The following is a 12,016-nucleotide window of genomic DNA, read 5'->3' as shown; positions in this document are numbered from 1 at the left end:
CCTTTTGTTCATTTTTAAATTGGGCTGTCTTGTTAATACTAAGTTGTTCAAGTTCTTGGGACATTCTGGATGCAAATCCTCTATCAATGTGTTTTGCAAAGATTTTCATTCAGAAGGTGGCTTGATTTTTCATCTTCTTGTTTCCTGAAGCAGAAACATCCTTAATTTTGAAGAAATCCAATTTACCAGTTTTTTCCTCTTCTGGATTGTGCTTTTGATGCTATATCAAAGAACTCCTTGTCTAATTTGAATCAAATAAATATTTTCTCCTGTATCTTCTTTCAGGGGATTTACAGTTTTCATTCTTACATTTGGGCCTTTTTTTTTTTTAAAGATTGTATTTATTTATTTATTTATTTATTTGACAGACAGAGATCACAAGTAGGCAGAGAGGCAGGCAGAGAGAGAAAGGAGGAAGGAGGCTCCCCACTGAGCAGAGAGCCTGATGCAGGGGCTCAATCCTAGGACCCTGAGATCATGACCTGAGCTGAAGGCAGAGGCTTTAACCCACTGAGCCACCCAGGCGTTGGGCTGTTTTTTTAAACAGCTTTATTGAGATATAGTTCACACACCACACAATTCACCTATTTAAAGTGTACTATCCAATGGTTTTCCAGTATATTCACAGTTATGTAACTATTCAGCACTAATTTTAGGACATTTTCATTATCCCAACAAGAAACCCATTAGCAGTCCCCCCCAAACCGCCCTCCCCAAGACACTCGCTAATCTACTTTCTGTCTCAGAGGATTTGCCTCTCACGGACATTCAGGATTATACAACGTATAGCATTTTGCTTCTGGCTTCTTTCACTTGACATTAATATTTCAAGGTTCATCCACGGTGAAGCAAATACCAATACTTCAGTCCCTGTTGTTGCCAAATAATGTTCCATTGTGTGGACTTATCATATTTTATCAACTGTTCCATTTGCCAGTTGATGGACATCTGGGTTATTTCCACCTTTTAGCTATTATGAAAAATGCTACTGTGAACACTGATGTACACACATTTTTTCCCATTTTTTTCTTGGGTGTATATATACCTAGAAGTGGAATTAACTGAGTCATTTAAGGAACAGTCAAACCATTTTCCAAAACAACTGCACTATTTTACATTTCTGCCGGCAGGGTGCCGGAGTTTCAGTTTCTCTACATCCTCATTAAACTTGTTATTAGTCGTTATACTGACTACAGCCATCCTGCGGGGTGTGAAGCAGTAACTAATTGGCACTGCATTTCCCTAATGGCTAACAAGAGTGAGCATCTTTTCATGTGTTTATTGTCCATGTGTGTACCTTTTTGGTCTATTCAGGACCATTGTTCCTTTTCTAGTTGGGTTGTCTTTTTCTTATTGAATTGTACAAGTTCTTTATATATTCTTGATACAGATCCCTTATCATATATATGATTTACTAATATTTTCTCCCGTCCTGTGACTTGTATTTTCATTCTGTGATCCATTCCGTGTTAATTCTTGGTGATATAAAGGAAGAGTTTAAGTTTTGTTTTGGTTTGGTTTTTTTGCTTGTTATTATCCAAATGTCCCAGCACCATTTGGCAGGGGGGGGCTTATTCTTTTCCTCTTGAAATGCCTTGGTACTTTTTTTTTTTTTAAGGTTCTATTTATGGGGCACCTAGATGGCTCAGTCACTTAGGCATCTGCCTTCAACTCAGGTCATGATCCCGGGGTCCTGGGATCAAGCCCCGCTTTGGGCTCCCTGCTCAATGGGGACCCTGCCTCTCTCTACCACTCTCCTGCTTGTTCCCTCTCTGTCAAATAAATAAATAAATAAAATCTTTAAAAAAAAAAAAAAAACAGCTGGTCAATTTCTTTTAAAAAACATCTGTTGGGATTTTGACTCAATTTTTAGCTCAATTTGAAGAACACTGGCATCTTCACAATATTGACTTTTCCAACATGAAATGTTTAATTACTTAATCTTTCTAAACTTCTTTAAAGCATCAATCTCAGCAATATTTTACAATTTTCAGTCTTATAGAATCTTCAGTCTTACAAGTCTTATACTTCTTATGTTAAATTCATTCTAAGAATTTTATTCTTTTTGATGCTATTGGGAATGAAATGCTTTCTTAATTTAATTTTCAGATTATTGCTTGTATGTAAAAATAGAATTGACTTTTGTATGTTGATCTTGGATGTGCAAACTTCTGAACTCATCTATTAATTGTAGTGGTATTTTTGTGGACTCCTTGGTGTTTCCTACACATAGGGTCATGTCATCAGTGAATAGACAGTTTTACTTCTTCCCTTATAATTTGGATATATTTTTTTAAGATTTTATTTATTTATTTGGCAGAGACACAGATTTATTTGGCAGATTCCATGACGGTGGGATCACAACCTGAGCTGAAGGCAGATGCTTAATGACTGAGCCACCCAGGCGCCCCTAATCTGGATACCTTAAAGATTTTTTTTTTAAATGTGTATGTGTGTTTGTTTATTTTGCCATACTAGACAGAGTCTCCCATTAACACTGAATGGCAAAAGCAGACATCCTTCCCTTGTTCCAGATCTGAGCAGGAAAGCATTCTGTATTTCACCGTTAAGTATTACTAGCCAGGCTTTTCACAGATGCCCTTTATCAGGCTGAGGAAGTTCCCTCTATGCCTAGTTTGCTGAGTGTTCTTCATCTTGGAAAGGCTAGATTTGTCAAATGTTTTGTCTCCATGTATTGAAATAAACATGTGGTTTTCTTCTTTATTCTACTAAAATAATACATTTATATTTGATTGCTATTAATCATTGTCACGTAAAATATTAACATTGATTTCAGACATCAAACCAACCCTGCATTCTCAGGATATATTCCTCTTGGTTATGGTATAGTCTGTATCCTTAGTTCTCTCTGTATGCCTGCATTCTACCTCTGATATAGATGATAAGCACTGAAATTCTGGAAGGAGCATAATTTTTAAATAATGATGTTTAAAGGTCATATATTTTAGATTAAAAAACTGTTTTCAGGGGCACCTGGGTGGCTCAGTGGGTTAAAGCCTCTGCCTTCGGCTCAGGTCATGATCCCAGGGTCCTGGGATCAAGCCCCGCATCGGGCTCTCTGCTCAGCGGGGAGCCTGCTTCCTCCTCTCTCTGACTCCCTCTCTGCCTACTTGTAATCTCTGTCTGTCAAATAAATAAATAAAATTTAAAAAAAAAACTGTTTTCATAGCATAAGCACTCTTTCAGCAACTAAAACCTTGAACTTAGCACCTATTTTGTAAGATTAGTTAGAATAGGAAATTACTATAATTGTTAAGTTTTATGTGTCAGCTTGGCTTGGCTATGGTGCCTAGTTGTTTGTCCAAACATTAATCTAGATGTTGCTGTGAGGGTATTTTGTAGACGTGATTAACATCTATAATTAGTTGACTTTAAGTAAAAGAGATTACCCTTGATAATGTGGGTGGGCTTCATCTAATCAGTTGAAGACTGTAAGAGCAAAAACTGAAGTTCCCCAGAAAATAAGGAATTTTCTGTCTTAAGACTCTAACATAGAAATCCTACCTGAGTTTCCAGTCTGCCAGCTTGCTCTACAGATTTCAGATTCAAGACTACATCAACTCTTGTCTGAATTTCCAGCTTGCTGGCAGGCTCTAAATATTTTAGACTTGCCAGCCCCCACAATCACAGGAGCCAATTCCTTAAAATAAATCTTTTTATTTTAAGGAATGTATATTCCTTAAAATAAGGAGTAGACATTTTATTTTATTTTATTTTAAGGAATATACATATATTTTTATTTTTAGGAATATACAAATATTTTATTTTTAATTTTAAGGAATATACATATATTTTTAAAGTATTTTTTAAGGGAGTATTTATTTTAAGGAATATACATGTATTTTTAAAATATACATATATCTCCTCTTGATTCTATCTCTTGGAGAATCCTAAATGATTCTGCCACCAAAGAGCTTGAATTGTTCATACGAACAGCCTGTATTAATATTCCCTTCTGTGACTCATATTCTGACTTACAACGTTGATCTGAGAGCTATCTTGCTGCTTGCCACAGGGATCGGAGCACTGAGCTCAAGGATCAGAGTCTACAACTGGAGCACATGCGGTGCTCAATAACGCACACTGATGGTAACCCAGAAAGAGGAAAGAGATGCTAAAGAACCAAAGAACATAACCGCCATTGTGGAAGGAAACCAAAGGCCCTAAATCTGAGGACAAAATCAGGAAGTGAAAGAAATCAGTCTGTTAAGGATGACGTGAGATACAAATGAAGCAAAAATATTAGACGTTTGAAGAAGTGGGTGCCTGGGTGGCTCAGTCTGTTCAGCATCTCTCAAATCAATAAAATCTTAAAACAAAACAAAACAAAACAAAAAACATAAATACTACATTTTAAGTGTTTAAAAAATAATACTAGCATTTGAGGGGCGCCTGGGTGGCTCGCTCAGTTAAGTGATGGACTCTTGATTTCAGCCCAGGTCATGACCTCACGGTCATGAGATGGAGCCACATCAGGCTCTGTGCTGGGCACGGAGCCTGCTTAAGATTCTCTTTCCCCTTCTCCCTGTGCACCTCCCCTCAATGCATGTGCATGTGCCCCTGCTCTCTCTCTCAAAAAAAAAAAAAAAAGAGGGGAGCCTGGGTGGCTCAGTGGGTTAAGCCTCTGCTTTCGGCTCACGTCATGATCTCAGGGTCCTGGGATCGAGCCCTGCATCGGGCTCTCTGCTTGGCGGGGAGCCTGCTTCCTCCTCTCTCTCTGCCTGCCTCTCTACCTCCTTGTACTCTCTGTCAAAAAAAAAAAAAAAAAATACTAGCATTTGAACTCTTGATCTTGATGACTTAAGCATTAAATGGAGCAACATTTACTTTTTTTATGGTATTAAATGTATTTGGTATGAATTTCAGGAACTTACTTAATTTTGATGTATCAGTTAAACTGTGCCAAAACCAAACAATTCTTTATTCTGCAGTGAGTTCCAGATTTTTAAGTCCTTGGTTTCAAAACTGATGTTCCTAAGAGCTAAGAGAAGCTTTTATAACTATTTAATGGACAAAGACATTACCCGTGCTTTAAAACCTGCTCCTACCATAGGACAGATCCGTGTGACAAGCATATAGGTTTTCCAGTATAACAAAAATTTGGAGGATAAGGATGCTAGCTGCTCAGGACTCTACCATTTTGAATATTTTTTTTTTTTTAATTATTTATTTATTTATTTATTTGAGAGAGAGACAGTGAGAGAGAGCATGAGTGAAGAGAAGGTCAGAGAGAGAAGCAGACTCCCCGTGGAGCTGGGAGCCTGATGCGGGACTCGATCCCTGGACTCTAGGATCATGACCTGAGCCGAAGGCAGTCGTCCAACCAACTGAGCCACCCAGGCGTCCCCATTCTGAATTTTTATAACAAGTTTAGCTCTTAACAACCTGAGCAAAATGAATTACTCGTTTTTCAATTTACTCAAATACGTAGAAGGAAATAAACTAAATTCATTGTAATTCATTCACTAAATTACAATGAATTAAATTGTCTTTATAGAATATGCCCATTTCTTGCTAGATAGAGAAAACAGGCCTACTGACTTTTATCCATGTGGATACCCCTTTCAAAAGATGAGCGAGCAGGGCGCCTGGGTGGCTCAGTCGGTTAAACAACTGCCTTCAGCTCAGGTCATGATCCCAGAGTCCTGGGATCAAGTCCCACTCCAGGCTCCCTTCTTGGTGGGGAGTCTGCTTCTCCCTCTGACTCTCTGCCTTCTCATGCTCTCTCTCTTTCAAATAAATAAATAAAATCTTAAAAATTAAAAATAAAAAAAGATGAGTATGCATGCATAAAAACAACCACCTCAGCAAAGCCACACCTTTGCTAAACAAATGATTATGGGCGTGTAAAGAAGCGAAGATCTGGGAGAAGGATTGATAAGCATGCATAGCTTCTGTCTCAAAAATGACAAAGTTACCACCACATGCAGAACAGTGCTATAAATAGCTTTCTATGCTAATGCCGAAACATTATATAGAAATGAGCTCCCACCATGCTTTGTTATTTAAATGATTAATAATCATGTATTTATTAACAAAGCTAAATATCACCGAAGAACACATGTATAACATTAATCATTGCTGCACTATTTACAACAGTAAAAAACTGAAAAAAAGTTGAAAAAAAAAAACCCCTCCCAAATATTCACCAACAGAAGACACCTCAGTGGCTCAGTCATTAAGGGTCTGCCTTCAGCTCAGGTCATGATCTCAGGGTCCTGGGATTGAGCCCCATGTCGGGCTCCCGGCTCAGCGGGAAGCCTGCTTCTCCATCTCCCACTCCCCCTGCTTCTGTTCCCCCTCTCACATGGTCTCTGTCAAATAAATAAATAAAATCTTTTTTTTTTTTTTTTTAAAAGATTTTACTTATTTATTTGACAGAGAGAGAGAGATCACAAGTAGGCAGAGAGGCAGGCAGAGAGAGAGGGGGAAGCAGGCTCCCCGCTGAGCAGAGAGCCCGATGCGGGACTCGATCCCAGGACCCTGAGATCATGACCTGAGCCGAAGGCAGCGGCTTAACCCACTGAGCCACCCAGGCGCCCCATAAATAAAATCTTAAAAAAAAAAAAAAAAGAACAAAGATATTCTCTAATATCAAAATAATATAAAAAGATCTTCAAAATCTCTAAAAGTGGGGGAAAAAAAGAGATGCCTGGCTGGTTCAGTCAGTACAGCATGTGACTCTTTTTTTTTTTTTTTTTAAGATTTTATTTATTTATTTGTTAGAGAGAGCGAGAGCGAGCACAGGCAGACAGAGTGGAAGGCAGAGGCAGAGGGAGAAGCAGGCTCCCTGACGAGCAAGGAGCCCGATGTGGGACTCGATCCCAGGACGCTGGGACCATGACCTGAGCCGAAGGCAGCTGCCCAACCAACTGAGCCACCCAGGTGTCCCCAGCATGTGACTCTTGATCTCAGAGTTGTGAGTTCAAGCCCCAACAATGGGCGTAGAGATTACATTAAAATGTAAAATCTTGGGACGCCTGGGTGGCTCAGTTGGTTAAGCAAACATGGAGGCGCCTGGGTCATTCAGTCAGTTAAGCGTCCAATTCTTGATTTTGGCTCAGGTCACGATCTCTAGGTCGTGGGATCGAGTCCTGCCTCTGGCTCCACTCAGAGTTTATTGGGGATTCTTCCTCTCCCTCTATCCCCCACGTCGCCACTCACGCTCTTCCTCTAAATAAATAGATAAAATTTTTAAAAATTGAAAAAAAAGACTTTGAATCATGTAACTTATATTACTTATTGAAAAACGAAATCTTTTTTTTTAAAATAGGCTCCACACCCAGAGTGGAACCCAAAGTGGGGCTTGAACTCATGACCCTGAGATCAAGACCTGAGCTGAGATCAAGAGTCAGACAAGTAACTGACTGAGCGACCCAGGGGCCTCCCCCAAAATAACTGTAAACGATTTAGGCTATTTTATTTCCACCCATCTCTAAAAAAAAAAAAAAGAAAGAAAGAAAGAAAGAAAGAAACCTAAGTTTCAACATGAAATCTACTGTTCTCAATAATTTCTAAATATTTCCAGTTCAATGAGCCTCAGAAATGTAAAAATACAAAAGGAGGAAAGAAGCTGTGCTGGGCCCTTTGGCCATCACAACAGGGACGGATGACAGAGCTGCTTTTTGAAACTGCCACAGACAGCAGAGTTTGAGACTTTCCAGAGAGCCAGAGGTCTCAGCTGAGCTGGTCCCCTGAAGAAAGCAGGCGGTGCTATTTGCTTTGTTCTAGCAGTACTGGAGACCGGAAGACCTCAAAATCAACCCAGTCTGATTCCTCGGCAAGGACAGGCCTTTGAGTTTCTCTCCGTCTTGACGCCGAACAGCCTCCTTTCCACAAATCGTCACAAGTTCAAGTCCTCATGAAAGGCAGAGGCTGATGGCTTAGAGAGAAGAGCACGAACTGGGTGACCCTGGCCATCCTAATCTGTTTCTCTGGACTTCCATTTTCTTACTGGTGAGATGAGCGGAGCTGGGGCCAAATTCTCTCAAAGGTTCCTTTTAGGTCTGCAATACTACTATCCTACAAAAAGGTCAATTTAAAGATCAGATGAAGGGTAGGAGACGCCTCCAGACGAGCGCGTACACAAGTTCATGGAAATTCTCAAGTACAAAAGGGTTTGCTGACTGGCACCTGAATGTTCTGATTCTTACTTTTCTTTCTTTCTTTCTTTCTTTTTTTTTTTTTTTTTAAGATTTTATTTATTTATTTGACAGAGAGAAATCACAAGTAGACAGAGAGGCAAGCAGAGAGAGAGAGGGAAGCAGGCCCCCTGCTGAGCAGAGAGCCCGATACAGGACTCGATCCCAGGAGCCTGAGATCATGACCTGAGCCGAAGGCAGCGGCTTAACCCACTGAGCCACCCAGGTGCCCCTGATTCTTACTTTTCTAAAAAAGATTTTATTTATTTGTTTGAGAGAGAGAGGAACCAGTGGGCGTGGGGAGGGGGGGTGGCAGAGGGAGAGGGAGAAGCAGACTCCCTGCCCAGCAGGGAGCCCAGTCATGACCTGAGCAGAAGACAGACGCCTAACCAACTGAGCTACCCAGGTGCCCCTGATTCTTATTTTTTCTGCTTTATCTTCAACATAAATAATGCAGTCCCCCTGCTGTAAAGACTTCTCATTTACATAACTTCCAATTGGAAATGACTTAGAACTCGTTAACGCTTTTAAAACACGGATGGAGTGAAGAGAATGATTTCAGACTGCCAGCCCTGAGTGTGTTGGTTAAGAAAAGTTGGAGTTTGGTCTTTTGATCCTTTTATGATCATCCAAGACTCACATTACTATCCTTTGGGAAACAGCCTTCTAGAGATTTACCTATGCTAATTCCCACACGTGAAGGGAGGGTGAATCCTCTTCCAAGACTGCGAACTCCACCAAAATCTCTAAGCTCAGCAAAACATGCTCCATATTCTGATCGAAAAAAACTAAGTGATTTCGGGGGCGGGGGGGACCATCCACAAATCCTGTGCATATTTTTGTCTATTAGAAAGCAAAGTGCATGCTTTTTTTGGCATTGATTTCATATAGTCATAATCAGCTCGAGTTTTATTAAAATGCTAAAGATCGGCAGCTTTATCCTAGGCTGTTTCTAAACAGCTCTTAATCCTATTCATCTCGGCAAGGATTCATGCTTTGGCACAAAAGCATGGGGAAACACAGCTCTCGCAGACAGTCTGCAGGGTGCAGGGCCACTGTCTGGTCCCTGCTTCCACCTGGCACAGACCGGACACACTGCTGGGAAAACAGCTCATCTCATTAGCATGTCTTTATTCTAAGGCTCCAATTCTGACACCTCTCCAAGATCACCCACATCCTCCTCAGGTCCCAGGCCAAAGAGAAGATGGTAGCCACGGGTCCCCCAGAAGACTGGAGAAAAGCAATGAAAAATAAAGAGCATAGACTTGGGTCAGGCACCAGACTTGGCCGGGGCTCAATCCACTTGCGATCCTCTCTACCTCGCTGTCAAATCCTCCTCCACCTCCCATGGTTATGCCACAACCCAGAGGCTGGACACACGTCTCTGTTTAATGATTCTGGAAACAAACGGAATACTTCACTACATTTTAAAGACCTGTGCCCTGTCCCCAGGCCATCCCCATTCCAAAAACCAGGTCTGCCGCTACTCTGGCAAAGGGACACCCGGCGCAGTCTGCTACTCAGATTCCCAAACACTGCTGTTTAACACTTCTTTCGGCTTGTGACAGCCTCTGGAAAAGCGCAGCCCTGCAAACGCATGCTGGGCCTCCTCCATCCTGCAGCAGGCAATGGAAGCTTCGTCCTGAGAAACCCACTTCCAACCTGCGCCCCTGTCTCCCTTTCCAGAGGCCTGGACGCGCGGACCCCGGCCGGTCCCCGGCCGCCCCCGCCCCCGCCCGCCCCAGCACAGGCGCCCGTGCCGGATGCCGGACCCGCTTCCCCAAGCCTCCAGCTCCCGAGGGGACAGGGCGCAGCGGGCGCGGACAAGGGCCCCGCCGGGGCCGCGGGCACCCCGCCCCTCGGGAGCCGCAGTGCCCCCGCACGCGTGTCTGTCGCCGGGCGCACGGCCTGCAGGCCCCTTCGCATTTGGGGGCGACCCGGCCGGCAGGCCACCGCGGCCACCCCGCCAAGGGCCCCTCCGCACCGGCCCGCAGACCTCCCGCCCCCGGCCCCGGGGCGCGCCCGGCCCGCCGGCCCTCACCGGACTTGGGCGGGTAGCGGTACACGGAATTGGACGGGATGTCCACCTCCTCCACGCCCGCGTGCTGCCGGCTGGTCAGGGCCCCCATGGCGCTGCGCCCGCGCCGCCCTCGCGCCTCACCGCGGCCGCTCGCCCGGCTCGCGGTGCGGGGGTCGGCGGCCCGCCTCGGCGCTGCGGCTCTGGCGGCGGGGAGCCCCCGGCGCGCCGCGCACCATCCTCCGCCGGGCCCCGCGGCGGCGCCTCTGCCGAGGGGGGATGCGGGCTGGGGCCGGGGGCGCCGCCGCCGCCGCCGCCGCCTCAGGCCGCGTGATGTCAGCGACCGCTCGCGCGCGGGGCCCGCGGCGGCCGCGGCCAATGGCGGGGCGGGGCGGGGCGTCGGCGGCGCGCCAGCCAATGGGCGGCGGGATGCGGCGGGAGCGGCGGCGGTCCGGGCGCGGGGAGCCGGCTGGGCGCTCCAGGCTCCCGGCGCCGGCCGGGGGTGCCGCGGCCTGCGGGTCGCACGACAGTCCGTCCCGGAGCCCGTCGCCCTTCTGCCAGACCCCCGAAGGCGGTGCGCGGCTGTCCGGCGGAGGGGAGGCTGCTCCGGCTCCGCCCCTGGCATCCGCGAGCGGGCGGTCAGGAGCCCGCAGAGGGGCGCCGCCAACCCCCGGCCCCCAGTCCCGGCGCCCAGCCGTGGCGGTCCGAGTGCGTTCCGAGCAGAGAACTGCGTGGCGTGCGCGTCTCTCTCGTCCCCAGCGCCTCTGCCCCAAAGTACCCTGCTGATCCCATCTCCCAGGGGTCGGGGAGATGACCCAAGGCTGGTGACCCGCGCTAGGAAGATGTCGCCATCCCTCTCACGTAGCTCCTTTCCGAGCGCCGAGCTCTATCCACGCACCCTGTTTTTGGGTCCCTGAGGCGGCTCCTGTAACTCTGAAGTTTGGAGCGCATCAGCCCAAGATAAGATCAAGACATCCAACCTCTGATTGCATCTTTTGGAAACTTCAGAGGCCTGCGTGCGGAGAGTCAGCGCAGGGGAACGCGAGCAGGGTCAGGCAGAACACGGGGCCCCTCTTGATGAAAACACATGAGACAGTGGGAGGCTTGGACGGGCAGAAGGCGTCATTCCAAAGCTTAATTATAGACACCTGTATTTTAAACCATTTATTTTATTTGTGGGTCTGGTGGGGTTTTTTTCTGAGAGGGTGGACTGCTCAGCAGAAATTTCAACTGCTAGAACATGACTTCAACAACTTTTCACCATGTTTGAAATACAGTCTGTGGCGTGTGCAGTTCCCTTGATTAGGTTCATAAAGACTTTTTACAGAGTCTAGCTCTTTCCTGATTATATTTTGCAGTTTTCATTGCCGTCTTTTCAACAGCACCCAACAGACCTGCTGCTAAAGGTAGGGAAGCCTAGTTGCCTTGGTTTTCTCCCTAGACCCCAGGACGGCAGGAACACACTGCTGTTTTATATTGACTGATTAAGAATGGCTCGAGTTAGGGGCGCCTGGGTGGCTCAGTGGATTAAAGCCTCTGCCTTCGGCTCAGGTCATGATCCCAGAGTCCTGGGATCGAGCCCCACATCAGGCTCTCTGCTCGGCAGGGAGCCTGCTTCTCTGCCTCTCTCTGCCTGCCTCTCTGTCTACTTGCGATCTCTGTCTGTCAAATAAATAAATAAATAAAATCTTTAAAAAAAAAAAAAGAGAATGGCTCGAGTTACAGGTCAAGTCCCTGACCCGGACAAGCTGGTGGGAACCCATCTTCCCAGCACCGGGCAGAGTTCAGAGCCCTCCCCTCCAGCCCCTGGCCCTAATCACTAGAAGGCTTCCAGACA

The 12,016-nt window shown here is 45.6% G+C and overlaps 1 protein-coding gene across 4 annotated transcripts in view; it reads right to left on the bottom strand.

The window, feature by feature from the left end:
- RNF157 (ring finger protein 157) overlaps nucleotides 1–10,496 on the bottom strand; it is a 79,142-nt gene extending 68,646 nt beyond the window's left edge. For 2 of the 4 annotated variants that reach the window (XM_059150291.1, XM_059150292.1), the window contains exon 1: nucleotides 10,204–10,496. In XM_059150291.1, the coding sequence (XP_059006274.1) occupies nucleotides 10,204–10,291 (88 nt within the window). In that variant the 5' untranslated portion in view covers nucleotides 10,292–10,496. The remainder of the gene's footprint in view (nucleotides 1–10,203) is intronic. The other 2 variants (XM_059150289.1, XM_059150290.1) reach the window with 2 other exon arrangements.
- Nucleotides 10,497–12,016: the final 1,520 nt, after the last annotated feature.

Source organism: Mustela lutreola, chromosome 15 (assembly GCF_030435805.1).
Source record: "Mustela lutreola isolate mMusLut2 chromosome 15, mMusLut2.pri, whole genome shotgun sequence".
Taxonomy (NCBI): domain Eukaryota; kingdom Metazoa; phylum Chordata; class Mammalia; order Carnivora; family Mustelidae; genus Mustela; species Mustela lutreola.
The sequence above is the reverse complement of the archived record's forward strand: the minus strand, read 5'-3'. Positions and strand labels throughout refer to the sequence as shown.